The 24,411-nt window shown below is 39.1% G+C and overlaps 1 protein-coding gene across 3 annotated transcripts in view; it reads right to left on the reverse strand.

Moving 5' to 3' along the window:
- Positions 1-10,560, reverse strand: part of atf6 (activating transcription factor 6) — a 91,046-nt gene extending 80,486 nt beyond the window's left edge. The window contains exons 1-5 of one of the 3 annotated variants that reach the window (XM_063002026.1): positions 10,394-10,530; positions 7,013-7,074; positions 5,037-5,124; positions 4,200-4,291; positions 633-759 (exon numbers count right to left, since the gene is read on the reverse strand). In XM_063002026.1, coding sequence (XP_062858096.1) covers positions 633-759; positions 4,200-4,291; positions 5,037-5,124; positions 7,013-7,074; positions 10,394-10,490 — 466 coding nt within the window. In that variant the 5' untranslated portion in view covers positions 10,491-10,530. Of the gene's footprint in view, positions 1-632; positions 760-4,199; positions 4,292-5,036; positions 5,125-6,997; positions 7,075-10,393 lie in introns of all 3 variants that reach the window. The other 2 variants (XM_063002025.1, XM_063002027.1) reach the window with 2 other exon arrangements.
- Positions 10,561-24,411: the final 13,851 nt, after the last annotated feature.

A 24,411-nucleotide genomic window follows, 5' to 3' on the forward strand; every position in this document is an offset into this window, starting at 1 on the left:
CACGTTCAGGGATATATGAAATATCAGGCTGATGGTGATCTTAGTACACATGGTAAAAGCAGCAGACACAATCAGGGATTAAAACATAAGTAACTTTAATATAAGCCAAATCATCATGGCTAGATAACTGGGTTAAAGTATCTCCATGGTGAGTACCAAGCAACAGTGGTCTGAGGAGGGACAGGCCACGTACCATCAACAGGTTGTTGGGTGGCTAAGACTCTTTGTTGACAGAAAACATAAAAGCTATGGAGTCTGGTAGGGGTCAACAGAAAGGCTATTGTGACTCATTTTGCAAATCATTTTAATTCTGGTGATGAGGTGAATGTGTCACAGCACACAGTGCATTAAACCTTCTGTGTATAGGGCTGTGTCTGCAGGTCAGTTATACTTTTGGCTTATCGATGTACATGATATGGCTTGACTTTTCTTGACTGTGCATGATATAATAGTTTTGGACACTATATTTTTCAAACTGCAGGTGTATGCGCTAACAACAACCAGTGGTATCTTCATCAAGCTTTTTTAATAAGTGAATGTTAGGCTTTTACTGTGTATTTTCTAAGCAATTCACTGGTTATTGGGGTACAACAATGCAGGTAAGGAAGTCATAATTGGCTGAGTGTTTTTACCTCTTGCCTGATTGGTCCTCTTGACCGGCTTCTTCTCAGGTGCTGGTTCGATGAAGCCGCTGGAGTCTGAGCAGACAGAAACAGGAGAGTGCTGAGACTGGACCGAGAGTGGAGACTGAGCTTCATCCTGCAGGTTGAGCAAAGAACAGAAACAGTTACGCATAAAAGAAAGCAATTACTAAATCAATTAATCACAAGAATGCCTTCCAAAGTAACAACATTCATGGTTTGAACCAAAACATGGAACAGTGTAAATTTTCCAAAATAATGATGTAAAGAAACTCTAGTGACACCATATTTTAACACCATAGTGAGAAGGAAACTGATGGATTATCAGATCCTGCATTAACTAGCCCATTTATCTCTGAGCTTCTGTTCTAGCAGAGGTGTTCTGCATTGGGTGTTGGAACGGAGATAACTGTGGTGCTATTTATTGCTTATCGTTCACTGTTGTCCCTGCTGTTTACACATCTGTGGATTTTCCCACAGTGTTGTGTAATCATTTTCTCCCAGAGAAGATCATTTACCTTCATCATGCTTACTACTTTTTTCATTCATTCATTTTCTTATCCGCTTATTCAATTAGGATAAGCAGAGGGTGCTGGAGCCTATCCCAGCTTTTCAATGGGCGCAAGGCACACAGTAACACCCTGGATGGGACGCCAGTCCATCGCAGGGCAGACACACACACACACCCATTCACTTATAGGGCAATTCAGTGTCTCCAATTAACCTCACTTGCGTGTCTTTGGACTGTGGTAGGAGCACCCGGAGGAAACGGGGAGAACATGCAACCTCCACACAGAAAGGACCCGGACCGCGCCACCTGGGTATTGAAACCAGGACCTTCTTGCTGTGAGGCGACAGTGCTACCCACTTAGCCACTTATATATGTATTTATTGTATTTGAATTATTAATACCTAGAACTTGATTATATATTATGAAGCCTTCACATGCAGTACATTCAAAAGGTATTTAGACCTATTTACTTGTAAATGTGAGAGTCATCAAGACAAAAATAAAAATTGAAACAATACTTGTGAATTATAAAGCCAAGTGGTAGCATATAGATAATAAAAAGAGGAGCTTTTTAATCCTTGTGGCACACCTGATAGACTGGAGCCCAACTGGATTTGAATTTGCCGATGCAAATAAACTGCTGCCTTTCAGTAAGATAAGATCTGAACCAGACTAAAGCAATGCCACAGATGCTTAAATTAATTTTAAGGACAGGATAATAAAATATTTTTGACTAATTGAGTCAAATGCAGTAAATAAAAGAGCATGAAGCTTACTGGCCACCTTTAAAAAGCCATCTCTGTATTTTGGTGATAGTGGAAACCTGACTAAAAAGACTTGATGTTATTGGTGTTCATGTGAGCTTGTAGTTAAGCAACATTAAGTCTAAGGAGCATGTTTTTGCTTAATAAGAACTGGAGAAAATATGAAGTATTTGTAATGCATCTCTGGGTCACTTTAGGAGGTTTGGTGTTATTTGGCACTGTGAAAGTGTTGCTGGAACTGCACTAAATGTGACTGACAGGGTGAGAAAATGATCGTTTCCCTCATCTCTTAATTATGTTAAATAAGGAAACATTGGCTGCTTGGTTAGGCGAGCATACTCAGAGCTGTCAGCAGGTCTTCACTACCGCGAGTGCAAAACCCCCTCTAGTGATGAAACTGATGAACCAGGCAACTTGTGAGACAACTGGAGACGTTCATTAACACACCAGAGCTCTAACTTGATGGCAAATGCATCTGGGTGTGTATAAATTAAGCAGGCAGATTTTGACCTTTCTAGCTTGTGGGCACTGCTGTCAGGAACATGCATTCTTTTGTTGGCTGAATTTTTCACAGTCCATATGGAGAGGGACATGCTTATTTACAGTAATACTGATGTGTTTCATAAATGTCATGTCTCCAATAAGCCTTTTTTAAGGAATAAGACAATAGCAACAGATTATATTTATAAGCATATACACACACATGTACACATAACTAAAAATTATAAACTATATAGTGTCTGTAAAAAGAGCTGTTTAAATAAAAATATCACATACACATTTAGATTAACATTTAGCAGATGCTTTTATCCAAAGTAACTTTCAGTATTGTGACAGTATACAGTCTGAGCAATTGAGGGTTAAGGGCCTTGCTCAAGGGCCCAACAGCAGAAACCTGGCAATGGTGGGGCTTAAACCAGTGACCTTTTGATTACTGGTCCAATACCCTAACCGCTAGTCTACAACTGCCCATTTATTTATATGGAAATGCATCAGTGAGCTCATGCAGCATAACGGTATGTTTGTTTGTTTATTAGGATTTTAACATTATGTTTTACTCTTTTGGTTACATTCATGACAGGAACGGTAGTTACTCATTACACAAGGTTATATCGAACACAGTTTTTCTATTAATTTTGTATCTCCAATTCATCTCACTTTCATGTCTTCAGACTGTGTGAGGAAACCGGAGCACCCGGAGTAAACCCATGCAGACACGGGGAGAACATGCAAACTCCACACAGAAAGGACCCGGACCACCCCACCTGGGAATCAAACCCGGACCTACTTGCTGTGAGGCGAGGCCATGTCTGAGTTCTGGGTGTTGAATCAAAAGGTGAATTATGTTACGTGTACCTAACCATTCGGGGACACATGTCAGTGCACCATTAGTGCTGATCCCAAGCCTGGGTAAATAGGTGGGTTGCGTCAGGACGGACATTCAACATAAAAATGGTGGCAAATCAAATATGCAGACGAATAAGCTATAATGGCAACCTCTAACAGAAGCAGCCAAACTGAATCATTTGTTCATTAAAGTTAGTTAACGATGTTTGGTTTTTCTTACTGGACAAATTACAAATTTGTTTATAATTACAAAATACAAGCAAGTATGTATGGTCAGCCAAAAGAAAAGTAATTTCTTTGTACTTTTGTCTGTTAAATAAAGGTTTCATGGAATCCTGTTTTGAGACACAATTGTGATTGCCATAGAGAGACCTAATAACTATCATTAAAAAGTTTAAAACAATCAGAGCTGTAACAATACTGACCACAAATTAAAGTTTAAAAGTTACAATTTGAAGATGTTGTGCAGCATTTTGGGGATTGTCATGTATCCAAATCCACAATCAAATGACACCCTCATGCTAACAAACTACTTTAAAGATGTGGCAAAGGCCATGGGAGCCTTGTTTGTCTAGATGGCATAATTGAAACTACGACTGAGTAGTTTCATAAATCTTGAACATTTTCTAGCTGACATTTTTGCAATTGCATTAAAATACCTGCACATATTTTTACCTAACCACTAAAAAAACCTATGTTAAAAATAAACAAATCACTGATCAGGTGTTCGGAGCAAAAATCCTGCCTATTCCAAATGCACAGGCATAAACAAATTCTATGTAAAAATCACAACAGCACTGATCTCAGGAAGTAGCACTGACCTCACCTAAATAAAGGAGTACGAAAAGCTTATGCATGTCAGAAATCATTTTAAACATACTTTCAGTTGGTATTGCTTCTAACACCCATACACACACACACACTTTCTTTGCTTACATAGTGGGAATATGGTGAATAGGCCTCGACTGAGCCAGGTGAAGAAACTGAGCTCAGTGTGTGGCTTGGAGAATCTGCCGACACATCTCCATCTGCAAGTAAAAAACAAAAAAACAAATGAGAGTCTGGATCAGTAAAACCTTACAAATGCAAAGCAACAAGTGCAAACAAGTAGATAAAACAACAGAAAAAGCACACAAGAAAAATTTTTTAGCCCTAGATGAGAATTGGCTGCATTGTTAGAGAAAAAAAGAATTTCAAAATCTACCAAAAAAGAATTAAGGTTATTGATTCAGCAATTATGAGTTGCTGAAACAATAATATTATATGAAGTGTGGGGCCTCTAAACTTATGCAGAACTTAGGGATGGCCTTATTGGTATGGCTAGATCTAGACCGACATTAATCGAAAAATATATCATGGATAGTAACATGATAATACTATTAGCAATACTGTTGACAAACTAAACCAATCTATGACCTTTAATAGACAATAACTATGTTGGGATGTAGAGGGTAGAGCTTTGACCTATCAATCGAAAGGTTGAGAGTTTGAATCCTGGCTCTGCCATGCTGCCACTGTTGGGCATTTGAGCAAGGTTCTTTACCCTGTCTGCTCCAGGGACACTGTACAATGGCTGACCCTGCACTCTAACCCCAGCTTCCAAACAAGCTAAGATATGCAAAGAAAGAATTTCGTTGTACTGCACATCTGTATATGTATAAATGACAAATAAAGCCATTCTATTCTATTCTACATAACACTACCTGCAGCAGTCATGCTAGTGCTGCTTTAATTATAATAACCTTTTTAAAAATCAGAGAGCAGAAAAGCTACCTGTACAGATGCTGCTGCTGTCCTGCAAGCCATCTGAGTTCCACGCAGAAAGATCAATATCAAAGTTCAGATCGGCTGCACTGCCAGTCTAAAAACAAACAAACAAAAAAAAACATTAAGATGTGGTGTTATAGACAGTTTTTCTATATCGACTGTTACCATATCAGAGCTCATCACTGTGGATCATTCTGGTTCACATATCTGCCCTGGCACAGTTTTTACACCGGATGCAACCCTAATTATATTATTTAGATTGGGACTGGCACTGACAGTGCCCTGACAATCATGTCAAAGACGCCGGACCAGCAGATAGCACACAAGATTTGAACCCCAGTTCTCATGAGCAGTGGGCTAGAGGAATTTACTGCTGTGTCATCTAAGTGCTGCTGTTACAGACAGTGTCAATATGGAGAAAGATTTGATCTGTGTTAAATTACACTAACAAATGAAATATAAACAAATTTAGGGAGCAAAAACATTGTGGAGCCTAGGGTTACTTCATATTATTACTCTAGTAAAGTAATGTGTTCATTTAATTTCATTCATTTAGAAAGAATATATTTAGGATACAGTTTGGACACACTAAAGCCTACAGCTACATTCCACAATATATCCAAAGCAATACTATAGTAATAACAGCGGTACTACAATTAATATAGTAATTGCATTATTCTATGGTCATATCTGCAGTGTGCATAGTTACTGTAGTAACTGTACTAGTAGCTGATAACATTTGTTGCATACAGGGTTGCACCTACACCAGTATAGTATCAGTATGGACATCATTAATAGCACTCAAAAGCAGTAATGTTGTGGAACAAATAAGCATCATTTCTGGCATGTGAACTTTTGTTTCAATTTCTTATTTTCTCATTATAAACAATTCTAATTCACCACAAGACAAAGTTCAATTAAGCAAGAAGTTTTGAGTGAGCAAGCAGTACACTGACAGTAGTCATCCAACAAACAGTTTCAACCCCACAAGTAGAAGCAATTAGAATAATACAGGATCAGTGTACAAATCATGTTGGTAGTGTGAAGTTTTTTCGGTTAGTTCGCAGTATTGCTCACACTAAACAGGATGGCCGCTGTGCAGGTGCACTTTCCAGTTGTTCCCCTCTCTTGGTTTTAAAAACACACAAGATATTAACGTATTTTTAGAAACCACATGTCTGCAGATATGCCCAAGTTACCACTGATACTTCATGGCATGAAAGACAGAATTTTGATTTTTTTTTATTATTTAAGTGCCATATAAAACCCTGCACTAAAACGCTGAGATGTGATCAAGCACAACCCAGCTTTTCTATTTTTAAATATTTATGCATGTTTTACTACATTATTTTTAGTTTATACAACACTTGTGTCTTATGTTTTACAACAAAACGCTGGCTATTTTATTTTATCTCAAACCTCAAATATATCTCAAATATATATATATATATATATATATATATATATATATTTGATATATATATATATATATATATATATACAGTGAGCAAACATTTGGACAGCGGACGGTGTTTTTTCGGTGTTTTCTTTATATTCTGTAAAATTCAATATTAAAATGTCCCCAAAGATGGTGCAGAGAAAGCGTAGTGGTGAGAAAATGAAAAAATCTATTACATTTGTTGTTGTGAGAGTTATTGTTGGTTCTGGTAGATACATTTTATAAAAAAATTAAGTAGTTTATTATGGTGTATGGTACAGCACACGTACTATACTGAAATGTGATGTGTGTTTTTTTTATGTACGGTACAGTACTACTGTGTATTGTTGTTTATTATTGTTTATTACAGTAATGTCTATTCTATAAGATCCAATCATATTACTAATGTGTAATCAAATCACAAGTCTAGATATATCACCAGTAAGCAATTTAAACCATGCTAACATAAAGCAAGTTTAGTTTTAAAAATTGTACTTGGTCTTTTACTGAGAAAGTACTATGGACTTACACAGCCAGTGCTCACCAGTGCTTGCAGCAACTCCTCAGCATCACCCAGGCCATCCAGCTCATCAAACAAACTGATATCTGCACAAGAAAAAAGCATATTTTAGATTATACTGATTGAACAGCAAAATATTAATTAAAGAAATACCCTGAAGCCCTTTATAGCTGATGCAACATTACAGAGCTAGATTTTGCTTTAAATAAAGTCTTTATCGACTAAATGATACAGAGAAGGAGGGAGAAAAATAAATTTACATTTACATTTTCAGCATTTAGCAGACGCTTTTATCCAAAGCGACTTACACAATGAGCTGAACACGATGAGCAATTGAGGGTTAAGGGCCTTGCTCAGGGACCCAACAGTGGCAACTTGGTGGTGGCGGGGCTTGAACCGGCAACCTTCTGCTTACTAGTCCAGTACCTTAACCACTGAGCTATCACTGCCCCTACATAAATGATGTATTGTAGAATAGCAGAATATTTTAATAGTTAATACAGCCATGTCATAATTATTTAACCCTCTACATAATATTGCTAATATTAAAACCTAGTGCTAGTCTGTATGACCTAAAGTTGGGTCATAACATGATTAAATCGTTGGGACTCAGTACCGACTATTAATTTGTTTCAGCTGTGATGTGTTATTATCACAACACAACAGTGTTCAAGGTGTGTTGCAACCATGGTGAGAACTAAGGAGATGTCACAAAAGCTGAGAGAAGAGATCATTACATGGCACCAAATGGGCATAATGGGTTATAAGAAGGTTTCCAATCCCTTATACGTCCCTGGAGACACCATTGAGAGCATTGTGCGAAAGTTTCAACATATGGTGCAGCAGCAAACCTGCCTGACCATGGGGTAAATCACAAAATTTTAACATTCTAACCCTAGGCCTTCTAACCCTAGCAATCTCACCAAGACAATCACAAATCAAGACTCCAAGACACATGTCACTCTTTGACAAGAATCACAGTAAGGTTTAACTGGAATATGCCAGATTAAATTTAGATACTCCTTCAGTGTTCTGAAAAACAGTTCAGTGGAGTGACAAATTAAAACTGTTTGGCCATTTAGATCAGTGGCTTGTCCGACACAAGAAATGCAAGGATTATGACCAAAGGATATCTATCCACACAATCAATCATGACTGTGGGATGTTTTCTGCTGCAGGAACTGGCATTCTTGGCAATGTGACTAGCATCATGTATTCAAAGAGATATCAAAGCATTTTTAGGAGGAATGTTTGGCTTTCTGTAATGAAACTGAACCTTAGTAATAGATTTTCTACACAGAAAAAACCCTGGACGTGGAATCAAACCTACTTTAAACAACACTACCCACTGTGAAACTGTGCCGCACCTAACTAATCATATAGCATATCATTATGAAATGATCTGTCAAGGAGGTACATGGTATGAAGTTATAGCAGGGTTCATTCAGGTTACCTTCTAAGAGGCTTTCTAATGTCCTGCCTGTAACCGTCCAAATAAATACCGAGAATACTTAATACATGTTAAGATCTAGCTTCTCACAATAAAAATATTTCCTCTAATGTGTTGGTATATTATTTGGAAAAAAATATTTTTAAACATATTCATAACATATGTTATACACCGATCAGGTATAACATTATGACCACCTCCTTGTTTCTACACTCACTGTCCATTTTATCAGCTCCACTTACCATATAGAAGCACTTTTTAGTTCTACAATTACTGACTGGAGTCCATCTGCATACTTTTTTAGCCTGCTTTCACTGTTCTTCAGTGGTCAGGACCACCACAGGACCATTACAGAGCAGGTATTATTTGGGTGGTGGATGATTCTCAGCACTGCAGTGACACTGACACATTGGTGATGTGATAGTGTGTGTTGTGCTGGTATGAGTAGATCAGACACAGCAGCGCTGCTGGAGTTTTTAAACACCTCACTGTCACTGCTGGACTGAGAATAGTCCACCAACCAAAAATATCCAGCCAACAGAGCCCCGTGGGCAGCATCCTGTGACCTCTGATGAAGGTCTAGAAGATGACCAACTCAAACAGCAGCAATAGATGAGCGATCGTCTCTGACTTTACATCAACAAGGAGGACCAACTAGGTAGGAGTGTCTAACAGAGGGGACAGTGAGTGGACACGATATTTGAAAACTCCAGCAGCGCTGCTGTGACTGATCCACTCATACCAGCACAACACACACTAACACACCACCACCATGTCATTGACACCACCTAAATAATACCTGCTCTGTGGTGGTCCTGACCATTGAAGAACAGGGTGAAAGCAGGCTAAAAAAAGGTATGTAGAGAAACAGATGGACTACAGTCAGTAATTGTAGAACTACAAAGTGCTTCTATATGGTAAGTGGAGCTGATAAAATGGACAGTGAGTGCAGGAACAAGGAGAGGAGGTAGTTTTAATGTTATGGCTGATCGGTGTATATAACATGTAACTATTTTATCACAAACCTTTACTGCACTGTATAGGGTCAATAGGCACTGCCATTATGAAAATGCTGTAAATATAGTCAGTATTACATTGTAGTGTTAAACCTAAACAGTTCAGCATCTCTAAACGAATTAAAAACTTTTTTTTTGTAAAATCTCTCTGAATTACTGTTCTTACTCTAACTGCAATGGCTTGCCTTTGTGAGCAGTAGAGATAGAGTATGATGGACATTAAGTGTCTATAAATAACATGGCTATTAAGGGGTGTGAACAAGTCAAACCGGCCTGTGTTTTTCTGAAGGTATGTAATGGACTTGTTTTAATTTTATTATTTCATCATTTATATATTTACAGCTTATTTGTAACAGAAAAAAAAAACATATTAACCAGTACCCCTTTAAACACTCATTTCAAACAGACAACTTTACTGCGCATGCGCACACTGTCAACTCCGGCTTGTTTACTCACTCATACAGCATTATGTATGTATAACAATTAAAAGAAGGAGACAAATTTTATGTATTCACAACCAAACACATGTTAATAGAATCGCAATATAATAAAGTATTTTGTTCTTTTTGTACTAGACATGTATTTCGTTTGTGATGACGGCATCCAAGCGGATTTGCATTCAACCTTCACCCATAGTCAAATAATAGTATTTTACTCTCCTTGCGTACCTAGGACAAAAAGAATACTTTGTTTTGATTTAAAGCCTAACTGTAGCTTGCCCATCTATAACCACAGCCACAACTACTATAAATCAATCGGCTGGTCAATTTCATACCACAGATCTAAATTAGATTCCCCTCAAACAACGGGACTAACTAGCTAGAATACAGGCCAGCTTTGTTTTATAATCCTAAAAATAAAACTAAGCAAATGTGCACTGTATTTGTCAGATTAGCAGTGTGGAAGTTAGACATTTATAGAAAAACACAGCTGATTTACCCCACTCTCCGTCCTGATCGATGAAGATGTCGTTATTCATCGTGTTACGGTTTAGGTTCGCTGAATTCTCGACGTCTAACAACAAATCTGCCGACATTTTTTCTCGAACACATTAGTGACATTGATAACTCAGTGAAGAACAATTAAAGCGAGTTAAATCCTGAACATCTCAAGCTTTCCTTAACATTTCCGGTAATACAACCACTCTTACGTACACGTCAGACTTTACTCAAAATCTACGGATGCCGAAATGAGCCAAACGCGCGTTTGAAGTCTTACGTCGCGACTCCTCCAGATGGCAGCAAAGATAGGCTGCGTTCGAATTCGCATACTGAAACAGTACGTACTACATTGCAGGTAGTGCGCACTGCTCGGTCGGTACAGCAGTAAGCTCTTTCAGTATGCAAGTGTGCAGTATGTATGCAACCTCATGCGTACCACGTACACCAGCTTACCAACGTCACGTGATGAATGTCACATTGCCACAGTTATAACAATTTAACAATTTAAAAATCAGACAAATTTAATTCTGTCAATACTTCATCAAGACCCCCCCCCCCCCCCATTTTCTCCCCTAATTTAGTTGTATCCAATTACCCTGGTCGCGTTACGCTTCACCTCTACCAATACAACCCTCCACTGCTGACTGAGGAGCTTCGCAACTGACACACGCCCCCTCTGACACGTGATCAGTATAGACTGCCTCTTTTCACCTGCACAAGGCGAGTTCATATGCAGACCAGCACGGAGAGCCACACCCTGATCAGCATTATTCCTCAACTTAAACAGTACGTACTACATTGGAGGCAGAGCGCACTGCTCAGCCGGTAAAGCTGTAAACTCTTTCAGTTCACAAGTGCACAGTATGCACACAACCTCATACGTACCATGTACACCATCTTACCAACGTCACGTGATGAATGATGTCACATTGCCACAGTTATAACAATTTACAAATCAGACAAAGTTAATCCTGTCGCTCTCCACAAAGCTACTCATAACATTCTACTTAATCATATTTTTTTCCCTCTTTTTCTCAGATTCCCCCTCCCCCAATTTTCCCCCTAACCTAGTCGTATCCAATTACCCTGGTCGCGTTACGCTTCACCCCTACCAATACAACCCTCCACTGCTGACTGAGAAGCTCCGCAACTGACACACGCCCCCTCCGACACGTGATCAGTACAGACTGCCTCTTTTCACCTGCACGAGGCAAGTTCATATGCAGACCAGCACCTTGATCAGCATTATTCCTCACCTCTACGTAGGCGCCCTCAATCAGCCAGCAGAGGTGGTAAATGCACCAGTTATTAGGAACCCTGGTCCGGTTTTCCCCTCCCGAAATCGGAGGCAGAGCGCACTGCTCACCCGGTAAAGCAGTAAACTCTTTCAGTATGCAAGTGCACAGTATGCACGCAACCTTATACGTACTACGTACACCATCTTACCAACGTCACGTGATGAATGATGTCACATTGCCACAGTTATAACAATTTAACAATTTAAAAATCAGACAAAATTAATTCTGTCGCTCTCCACAAAGCTACTCATAACGTTATACTTAATCATAATTTTTCTACCCAATTTTCTCCCCTAATTTAGTCGTATCCAATTACCCTGGTCGCGTTACGCTTCACCCCTACCAATACAACCCTCCACTGCTGACTCCACCTCATCCTCCATATCAGCCATCTTCACTATGAAGTACCACGACATACTCAACGGTCCACCAACACACCACTAACGTCCATCACCAACAGACCAGCAGTGACCCCCACATCCAGAGAGGCCAGAGAAAAACAAATCTCTGCACAGAGGAGAACCAGAGAAGAACCCGCAGCTGAGAAGTGGCATCAAACACAGCAACTGGAGTTACACAGCTGCAGTTAAGATCTCTGCAAACAGCAGTACCACAAACCTGGGAGAGATCAAACAGCTACTTACTGTCATCAGCCCCAGAACACACAAAACTATCGAAATGAACATGAATATCTAAAGTTTTATTCTATTTTCTCATTTTTAAAATAATTAAAAAAAACATTCCCACTTTATTAATGTACATAACAATTTTTTACATGTTTTCTTCATAGCATTTATTTAACAGGATTTTAGCGTCATGTTTTACACACTTTATTTACATTCATGACAGAAACGGTAGTTACTTATTACACAAGACTCATCAGTTCACAAGTTTAATGTCAAACACAGACATGGACAATTTTATATCTCCAGTTCTCCTCACTTGCATGTCTTTGAACTGTGGGAGTAAACCGGAGCTCCCGGAGGAAACCCACACAGTCACCAGGAGAAGATGCAAACTCCACACAGAAGACCTGGACTGCCCCACCTGGGGACCTTCTTGCTGTGAGGCGACAGTGCTACCCACTGAGCCACCGTGCCACCCTTTTATCATAGTAAATAACTTACATTTGTTAATCCCATTCTCTTTTTAGAATGAGACCCCTAATAATCTCATTGTGGATGTTGTTGTTTGTACAAGCTCTTTTCAATGCTTTGGCAATATTGTTACCGCTGTAACAATCATACCAGTACAGCTCACTCAATTAAAATTGAACTGAATTAAACACAAGCAAGCATTGGGGACAAATTAAACATTCGTCCAGTGACTGCATTTCAATTTGACAGTAATTCGTCTCCATGGTACGTTATTACATCTGTGTGCCCACATAAAATAGTTGTTTTCACTGCCAAATGACCTGTACTGTACCTAAGTACCCAAGCTAAATGTAGTTACACTTCTGGTACAGTCCGTTTTTAAATCTGTGATTCCACATTAAGTGGTTGTTTCCACTGCCAAGTGATCATACAGTACAAAATGGTCCACATCTAAATGCAGAACTATTTATGCTGTACCTAATGTTCTAGAAGAAGGACTCTCTAAAGGTGAGGCAGTGACAGCTTCTCCACCAGACTCAAATACACCACATTAGGTGTAAACAATAGCAGTAGCAACAACAGAAAATTTTTCGGTTTGCCCTGCTGAAGTTGTTGTAATGATTAATCTTCTGTAGTGCTGTTTAAGTGTTTTATGTTTTTTACAACACCGCACTGATAATCTAATCTATTGCAGTGGATTTATTTTTAAACTGACACTTGTATTCTCTGAATCAAGTGTAAATTCTGTTTCATCAATCAAAGGATTGCATTGTTTATTGCCCCACCCATACAAAACGCTTCAGTATGCCTGTCTCTGGTCAAAAATAGTAACCAAATTCAGCACCTACATAGTAAATGTAATACTTAGGTAGAGTACAGGTCATTTGGCAATGGAAACTACCACTGAATGTGGGATCACAGATTTTAAAAAGGGCCATACCACATGTTGTGTGGGCAGAAGGAGACAATGCAGACTGTCGATTAATCTAACAGAATCACCACTGGAGTGAAAGAATACAGGTATCATATTTAAACCCAACTGCAATAGATTTTATGACAGCTGTGCAATGAAAACAGAACTACAAAAAATTTAAAAGCACAACAACTGTAGCGGGGCAAACCAAAAATCATGCTGTTGTTGCTACTGCTATTGTTTACAGATGCCATTCAATATTTACTTTCAGTGTCTGGTGGAGAATGCCATCATAACCTCACAAACTCCTCCTACTTTAACAAGTACCCTTGTCCAACAATAAATAGTAGATAGCACATTAGGTATGGCATAAATACTTGTGGATTGATGTACTGTAGAGTACCGTGCAATGAAAAATGGCATCTGCTCAATTTTATTTTGTTATGTTACACTAACATGAGTTACAAGCTTCCAACTTCACGTTTATATTTAATCTTTCTGAGAACACTGCATCTTGGTCTTTTAATTTGTCTTGAGTCATATTTTCATTTATACCATGTTGACTAGTGCCAGGACATTACTTACTTATCTATTCACTTAAGTGCAATTAGGTGCAATCATCACCACAGCCAATCCACCTTCTGTATTTGTTGGGGATATATGAGAAAACTAAAGTACTAGAGGAAACCCAAGCAGACATGGACAGGTTATGTTACAGACTGATAACAGGGGCCAGGATTGAACCTAAATTCAGAAGAGCAATGTTGCTGTGTATCACCAATCTACCAGCTGAGCCACAGTGCTGCTCATGTTACTTAAGTATTCGAGTTTTGTTCACTATCAAGAAGTCATGGAAAAGCTAAATTTAATGTATTTAATGGAATGTTTTGGAAAACTGATAACTGGCTTAACATGTGACCTGTTTATAGCTTACAATACATGAAAGTGCAGCCTAATCCTCTTGAGTTTAGGCCTATTGTTATTACATATAAATGCAACCAACCAGTACTGCCTGTTAGCACACCTTTTCTCTCAAGATAATATTTAAATGTCCTACTCCCATTTTAAGGTTTATGTGCTTCTAAAAAAAACACTCACTGGAACAATAATCACTCACTCACTTTCGTAACCATTTATCCAATTATGGTCGTGCAGGTGCTAGAGCCTATCCCAGCTTTTCAATGGGTGCAATGCACACAGTAACATCCTGGATGGGGCGCCAGTCCATCGCAGGGCAGACACACATACACCCATTCACCTATAGGGCAATTCAGGGTCTCCAGTTAACCTGACTGCATGTTTTTGGACTGTGGGAGGAGACTGGAGCTCCCAAAGGAAACCCACGCAGACACAGGGAGAACATGCAAACTCTGCACAGAAACGACCCGGACCGTTCTGCCTGGGGACCTGGAACAATAATGACAGTATTTTTTTTAATAATGCTGCTAATTTATTTATTTATTTATTTATTTATTGCCAGTTATAACTTTTAGTTCATTTAATTCTGTGTTTGTATGATTTGTGTAAATCGTGTATTTATTTAAAGTCTCCTCCAGGCCACCCAAGAAAGATGGGCCCTGCTGAATCTGGTTCCTCTCAAGGTTTCTTCCTGTAATTTTCAGGGAGTTTTTCCTTGCCACTGTCGCCCTCGGCTTGCTCAACAGGGGTTTTTGTATCTGTTGGTCCTGGATTTTGAGACAATGTCTGTTGTAAAAAGCGCTATATAAATAAAGTTGACTTGACTTGACTTGACTAATTTTAAGTTAAAGTCTCTGGGGAAACATACCCACCTTTGGCAACATAATGAATTTTAAATGCAATTTCCCTTTGGGGATAAATAAAGTAATCAATCAACCTACAGGCAGCACAGACAGAACAGCTACCACCACCAACAGCACTAAACAGACGAAATAAAAAAGAATACCAATAGAAAACCAAAACTAAAAAAAGAATGTATTAATAACTTAACTGCAAAACATTTAATTAAATAATGCACATGGTGGGGTTTAAATGTAAAATTTGCAAAACCACCTCTTTGTTTCTACACTTACTGTCCATTTTATCAGCTCCACTTACCATATAGAAGCACTTTGTAGTTCTACAATTACTGACTGTAGTTCATCTATTTTTCTACATACTTTATTAGCCCCCTTTCATGCTGTTCTTCAATGGTCAGGTGGGTGTTATGCTGGTATGAGTGGATAAGACACAGCAGCACTGATGGAGTTTTTAAACACCTCACTGTCACTGCTGGACTGAGAATAGTCCACCAACCAATATATCCAGCCAACAGCACCCTGTGGGCAGCGTCCTGTGACCACTGATGAAGGTCTAGAAGATCACCAACTCAAACAGCAGCAATAGATGTGCGATTGTCTCTGACTTTACATCTACTAGATGAACCAACTAGGAGGGAGTGTCTAATAGAGTGGACAGTGAGTGGACACGGTATTTAAAAACTCCAGCAGCACTGCTGTGTCTGATCCACTCATACCAGCACAACACACACTAACACACCACTTCCATGTTATTGTCACTGCAGTGCTGAGAATGATCCACCACCTAAATAATACCTGCTCTGTGGTGGTCCTGACCATTGAAGATGGTATGGGGTAAGTGGAGCTGATAAAATTAAATGTGAGTGTAGAAACAAGGAGGTGGTTTTAATGTTATGGCTGATCAGTGTATAGGCCATGTCTTTGTTTCAATGGATAGGGGATTGTGCTGTTAATCAGGCTGGTTAAAGGCACAGGACCAACTTGCCATTGACCTTTAAGCAAAAACCCCAACCCTAAATTGTTTACATTTTCTCCTGCCTCAATTGTAATTTGCTTTGAATAGTGTCTGCAAAATGATTATATGTATAAGTAACCATTTAATTATCATATCTAGAAAAACAAGCCCATTTTAGGTGCAAGGTTTTAACTTGTAACTTATGTTGTTATATCTATATTACAAAGACATACAGTATGTAGACTGTTTGTAATATTATTATAGCCCTTAGGGTGGATAAATCCTGTCATGCCAGTGAGCTTATTTTATAAATAAATATAGATAGGATTTTTAAACATTAGCTACTGATGACAGTGCATATTCTGGCTTATGTAACCTCTACTGGCTGCTCTCTATATGCTATTATGGCTCCCTGTGAGACAATGATGGCAGTGCAGGCTGCTGAAGAGTTAAAACAGACACTTGTAAATGGCTAGATTGGGATGTAAACAGGGAAAAAGCCAAAAAATTCAATTTTGCATCTACAAATTCCTAGCATCAACAAAGTCTCTTACTCGAATCACAGGCTGAAGCCAGTCGGAGCAGTTAATCTTAAGGTGCAAAAAACAACAGTGGAGTTGTGAACATTGCACAGGAGAGGTTTTAGGCCTAATCATTTGTACTGATTCACTACAGAAAGGTTTTGAACATTGCTGAAACAGTTATTGCTATTGGAACTTTAACAGTGGCAAATTATACCAGTAAGACTGGATTGTTTTCCTGAGTTGGCGTATACCACCAGAACACTACCAGGCAAGTTCAAATTAAAACTGATCCACACACAAAAGGAGTGGCCATATGCTGCCAGCTTGCAGTGATTAAAACCAAAATAGTGTGGTGTGGTGAGCGCCCCATTGCGGCAGTTGCTGTAGAATTTGCATGGCAACCAGCACAGCAGAAGGCTTTTAACATGCTCAAGACACTGTGCTCTCGTCCACCAGTGCTGAATCCAGTGCAGCTACTGGAAATCTTCTGCTATTCAAGTAGCTCTGATCTCCTGCAAAATGACCAGCCCATCATGTTCCTGTCTAGGTCACAAACAGACACAGAGAATCAATACACACAAATTAGTCCCACCTTGGCAAGATAACGTCCACATCACAGTTTACATAGCAGTAAATAATCAGTTGTTTGCAAGTTCTGTCAAATCAGTTGGCATTATTTTCAGAAGCTACACCTAATGATTCTGTTAAAAGTGCATTGGGTAGAAGGTAAACTATAAAATGTGAACTTCTTAAGCCCACAATGTTGGACATTTAGCCTGAAAGAGTGGACAAGATTAAAATTGTGGGTAGCGGCAACTCCATATTAATGCATATGGTTTGGGAATAGAATATCCAACAAGCCCATGGTCTAGCTGTCCACATACCTTTGGCCAAAAAGAGGTTGTTAAAACATATCAACAACCCAAAATCAGAAAAAGTTGGGACAGCATGGAAAAAAGCAAATAATAAAAAAAACACAGAGTTTCTTACATTTACTTTGACTTTTATTTATTTGCATTTCAGGACTGCAGTCCAGTACACGTACCCTCTTCCTCCACAGCCATGCCTTTGTAATGTGTGCAGCATGTGGTTTTGCATTGTCATGTTGAAAAATGCATGAACGTCCCTGGAAAAGATGACATCTTGAAGGCAGCACATGTTGCTCTAAGATCTCAATGTACTTTTCTGCATTAATGCTGCCATCACAGAAGTGTTAATGACCTTTACCAAGGGCACTGACAAAGCCCCATACCATGACAGACCCTGGTTTTTTAACTTGTGGCTGATAAGTCTGGATGGTCCTTTTCGTCTTTGGTCTGGAGCACACGCCGTCCATTTTTTCCAAAAAAGACCTGGAATGTTGATTCATCTGACCACAATACACGTTTCCACTGTGTGATGGTCCATCCTAGATGCCTCCGAGCCCTGAGAAGTCAACACTGCTCCTGGACATGGTTAACATAAGGCTTCTTTTTTGCACAGTAATGTTTTAAGTGGCATTTGTGCATGTAACTCTGTACTGTAGAGCTTGACAAAGGTTTGCCAAAGTAATCCCTCACCCATGTGGTTATATCAGCTATTGTTGAGTGGCGGTTCTTGATGCAGTTCAGCTTAAGCTTGTGCCTTTGGCCTTTACGCACTGAAATTCCTCCTGATTCCTTGAATGATTTAATGATATTATGCACTGTAGAGGGAGAAATATGCAAATCCCTTCCAATCTTTCTTTGGGGTACATTGTTTTTAAACATTTCAATAATTTTCTCACACATTTGTTGACAAACTGGAGATCCTCTGATCATCTTTGTTTATTAAAGACTCAGCCTTTCCTGGATGCTGCTTTTGTACCAAACCATGATTACAATCACCTCTCAAAAGTCAAAGTAAATGTAAGGAACATTGTATTTTTATTTTATTTGCATTTTCCATACTGTCCCAACTTTTTCTGATTTGGGGTTGTAGATTGGTTAATTTCTGCTTTAAAAGGCAGAGAGTAACGTTGGTTTGGGCTCACAGTCGCCCTTTACTGAATATTCTTATTCTCAGTCATACAGATGGGTAATAGTGCTCGAGTCTAAAGATCAGAAGCAGCTGGTATAGTCTAAATCTCATTGGTTCTTTCAGATTAGGGTCAGCTTAACCTCATATGATCCAACACAATCTTAACTGGATTTTATCTGCTTCAGCCCTATGGTGGCTTTACCTGTAAGAACTTGTGGCTTTTAAAAAGCTTTTGTACAAGATCAGAATCTTTATCTGCCAAGTGTACAAGGAATTTCCCTTGGTGCAGGTGTCAATATAAATAAATAAAATAAAATTTAAAAATAATATAAAAAACATATACTGTATGCTATATGTATGACAGTGGTAGCATAGTGGGTAGAGCTTTGGGCTATCAACCGGAAGATTGGCGGTTCAAATCCAGGCTCTGCTATGCAGCCACTGTTGGGTCCTTGAGCAAGGCCCTTAAACATGTCTGCTCCACGGGCGCCGTAAGGTGGCTGACCCTGCGCTTTGACCCCAGCTTCCAAACAAGCTGGGATATGTGAAGAAAGAATTTCATTGTACTCTACACCTGTATATGTATATATGACAAATAAAGGATATCTTATCTTATAAACATAAAATAAAAACATAAAATAGACAGTACAAAATCAAACTTCAAGTAAAAGGATGTGCGATGGAGGTAGCACTGATACAAACTAGTACTGTGGTACATGTAAATAGTGATACAGCTAAAATTATTGAGCAGCAAATATAAATGTAAGTGTACATTTTTTTTTTATTTAATAATTTTTCCCACTTTTCCCCCCAATTTTCTCCCCTAATCGAGTCGTGTCCAATTACCCTAAATGTGTCCTCTATACTGATTCGACCCTTCACCGCTGACTGAGGACGCCTCTCAACTGACATACGGCCCCTCTGGCATGTACAGTCAGTACAGACTGCATTTTTCACCTGCACGAGTCAAGTTCATACACCGACGGGCACTGTGTACGGAGGGCCACACCCCATCAGCATTATTCCTCAGCCCTGTGCAGGCGCCATCAGTCAGCCAGCAGGGGCCATAGTTGCATCAGTTATGAGGACCTATGACCTGACTTTTTTCCCCTAACCCTATGGGCTTGTTAAGTCTGACGTCACACGTGACGTTCGGACCATTTCCGGGTCCAAACGCAAACAACTATGATATGATAAGATAAGATAAGGCTGAACCTCTGAACCTTTTTATATATATTGTAAAAGCAATATTGCACTAATTGTAATTTTCTATGTTTATTGTCATAAATATTTCCTGTTTGGTTAAATAATACTTATTTGAAGTGGAGACTTGGTATTTTAACTATTGATAATTTTTCCTGGTAATCAATGTATGCTGTTATTCATTAGTCCTCTTTGGTTAGCCCTTAAGAGGGCAGAATTGTATTGGCTCTATATACGGAAAATATATATAAAATATACGGAAAGAAAGAGGACGCGGAGCAATAGATTTTTTACCGTAGTTTTGTTTGTTATACGCCAATTGCGAACATATTGAGTTTTTATTTTGTTTTTATAAGAAACTTGGATTAATGGATAAGCCAATTTAAGAAGAAAGTTAAAATAAATAATGTTTGTGGAAAACTTCTGGAACTCTGTGTCGCTGTCATTGGAAATTGGGTTTACAAACACGAGTCATAAACTTCTAGTCCTTCTCAATAGCGATCTGGACGAGAAAAGGTCTTTTATATACAGTATATATATATATATATATATATATATATATTATATATATATATATATATATATATATATATATATAGACAAGATGTGCAGTACACTAGTTCATGTCATTATTTAATTTCATGTCAACTCATCAAGAGGTAAGCGGTCATATTTTTTATTCATTACATGAAAACTGACATTTCTGACTCTTTGGTTTTACTTTTAATCAGTATAGCTTATAGCTTATAAAAATTAAAAATCCAGGATATCACATGTAAATTATATGAACATATTACATGTAAATTAAAAACAGCTTGAAACACGTGTAATGAATATACAATTTGACAGTTTACATTAAATTATGAACAAAAATATTACTTCATGATATCTAATTGCAAGAAAAGCGGTAGAAAGACAGTTGGGTAGTTTTTTTCCGACTCGGACACAGCACTGTGGTATATTGAAAATACGAGGGGTCTCAGCCAACTTGGACCCGGATGTGACGTTTCATAAGGTCGACACGTCACGACTTAACAAGCGGATAAACAACAGCCAATCGTTGTTAATGCAGCCGCCCCATCCCATTCGGAAGGCAGAGCTGAGATTTATGATTTTTTTAACATCATATTTTACACACTTTGTCTTTGGACTGTGGGAGGAAACCAGAGCTCCCGGAGGAAACCCACACAGAAAGGACCCAGACCGCTTCATCTGGGAATCGGGACCTTCTTTTTTAAAATATTTTTGTTTATGCATTTTCTCCCCTTTTTCTCCCAACTTTTTAGCACATCCAATCACCCATTTGCAATATGCTTCCTCTCCACTGATGCCAACCCACACCCTGATTGAGGAGAACGAGACTAGCACATGCCCCCTCCAACATGTGTGCAGTAGCCGACAGTATCTGTTCAAATCCATGCTCTTCTATGCAGCCACTGTTGGGTCCTTGAGCAAGACCCTTAACGCTGTCTGCTCCAGGGGCACCGTAAGGTGGCTGACCCTGCGCTCTGACCCCAGCTTCCAAACAAGCTGGGATATGCGAAGAAATAATTTAATTGTACTGTACACCTGTATATGTATATATGACAAATAAAGGATATCTATATCTATCTTTCACCTGCGTGAGTCGCCCGAACTTAGGACCTTCTTGCTGTGAGGCAACATAGCTACCTACTAAGCCACCGCCCCACATACAGTATAGAAGGAAAGAGAAAGAATGATATATATATACATATACACAGTGGGGAAAATAAGTATTTGATCCCCTGCTGATTTTGTAAGTTTACCCCCTTACAAAGACTTGAACAGTTTATAATTTTTATGGAAGGTTTATTTTAACAGAGAGAGAGACAGAATATCAACAAAAAATCCAGAAAAAAAACATTAAATAAAAGTTATAAATTAATTTGTATTTAACTAAGGGAAATAAGTATTTGATCCCCTACCAACCAGCAAGAATTCTGAATGTGATATGGTCAGATGAGACCAAAATTGAGCTCTTTGGCATCAACTCCACTCGCCGTGTTTGGAGGCAAAGAAATGCCCAGTGGGGATGGTGTTCTTGGGGTCATATCCAGCATTTCTCTGCTCCCAGCTCCCTTGAGATCATTGACAAGCTCCTCCCGTGTAATTCTGGACTGACCTCACCTTTCTCAGAATCATTCTTACCCCACCAGGTGAGATCTTGCATGGAGCTCCAGAGCGAGGGCGATTGACTGTGATCTTGTATTTCTTCCATTTTCGAATTATCGCACCAACAGTGGTCTCTTTCTCACCAAGCTTCTTGCTGATGGTCTTGTAGCCCATTCCAGCCTTGTGCAGGTCTACAATCTTGTCCCTGACGTCCTTTGATAGCTCTTTGGTCTTGCCCATGGTGGTCGAGTGATTTGAACGGAAGAAACTGATTCTGTGACAGGAGTCTTTTATACAGGGACAGGACTAATTTGTGTGCCTCATGGGCACATAACCGGTCTGTGGGGGTCAGAAATCTTGCTGGTTGGTAGGGGATCAAATACTTATTTCCCTTAATTAAATACAAATTAATTTATAACTTTTATTTAATGTTTTTTTTCTGGATTTTTTGTTGATATTCTGTCTCTCTCTGTTAAAATAAACCTTCCATAAAAATTATAGACTGTTCAAGTCTGTGTAAGGGGGTAAACTTACAAAATCAGCAGGGGATCAAATACTTATTTCCCCCACTGTATATACTGTATATATATATATATATATATATATATATATATATATATATATATATATATATATATATATATATACATATACACATGAACAGTACAATTATTTTTTTGTGTGTATGCAAACTCATTTGAAAGTCTGGGTCAGAGCTTAGGGTGAGCCACTGTATGATGCTCCTAGAGCTGAGTGGGTTAAGAGCCCAACAGTGGCTGCAGAGCTGGGATTTGTAATATGTGTATGTGTAATAAATTACATGAGCAGCAGTTTAAAGCAGAAGGATGTGTGAAGGGTTCTTGTTTAGGAGTATGATGCCTGGGGAAGGAAACTGTGGAAGTAGAAGTCTGAGTCTGTAAGGCTCTCATTCTTGGTCTTCGCTGAAATGGAAACTACTGGAAAAGGAAGTGACCAGGGTGTGAGGGGTCAGCCATGATCTTCCCTGCCCTTTTCCTCATCGTAGATGAGTAAAGATCTTCAGGGGTGGATGGCCGACAGTCAATGTTTTTTCTGCACATCACACTGCTTGCTGTAGCTTACGCTTGGTGTGCAGACATGCAAAACCGAAACAGATGGAGATTGAGGACATGATAATGGACTCTGTTATCTGTTCCAGTGTTATCTGGGACAATGGTAGCCTAGTGAGCAGAGCTTTGGGCTATCAATTGGAAGATTGTCGATTCAAATCCAGGCTATGCAACCACTGTTGGGCCCTAAAGCAAGGCCCTTAACTCTGTCTGCTCCAGGGGCGCCATACAAGGGCTGACCCTGCTTTCTGACTCCAGAAAAAGAATTTCACTTTACTGTAATATGCAGAAAAATAATTTCACTGTACTGTACATGTGTATACCATATGTACACTGATCAGCCATAGCATTAAAACTACCTCCTTGTTTCTACACTCACTGTCCATTTTATCAGCTCCACTGACCATAAAGAAGCACTTTGTAGTTATACAATTACTGACTGTAGTTCATCTGTTTCTCTACATACTGTTTTAGCCTGCTTTCACCCTGTTCTTCAATGGTCAGGACCCCCACAGGACCACCACAAGACAGGTATTATTTGGGTGGTGGATGATTCTCAGCACTGCAGTGACACTGACATGGTGGTGGTGTGTTAGTGTGTGCTGTGCTGGTATGAGTGGATCAGACACAGCAGCGCTGCTGCGGTTTTTAAATACCGTTTCCACTCACTGTCCACTCTATTAGACACTCCTACCTAGTTGGTCCACCTTGTAGATGTAAAGTCAGAGACAATCTTTAGATGGATATTTTTGGTTGGTGGACTATTCTCAGTCCAGCAGTGACAGTGAGGTGTTTAAAAACTCCATCAGCATTGCTGTGTTGTCAACTCATACCAGCACAACATACACTAACACACCATTACCATGTCAGTGTCACTGCAGTGCTGAGAATGACCACCCAAATAATACCTACTCTGCAGTGGTCCTGTGGGGGTCCTTATAATTGAAGAACAACATGAAAGAGGGCTAAAAAAGCATGCAGAGAAACAGATGGACTACAGTCAGTAATTGTAGAACTACAAAGTGCTTC

The sequence above is a fragment of the Trichomycterus rosablanca genome, chromosome 9 (assembly GCF_030014385.1).
Source record: "Trichomycterus rosablanca isolate fTriRos1 chromosome 9, fTriRos1.hap1, whole genome shotgun sequence".
Taxonomy (NCBI): Eukaryota; Metazoa; Chordata; class Actinopteri; order Siluriformes; family Trichomycteridae; genus Trichomycterus; species Trichomycterus rosablanca.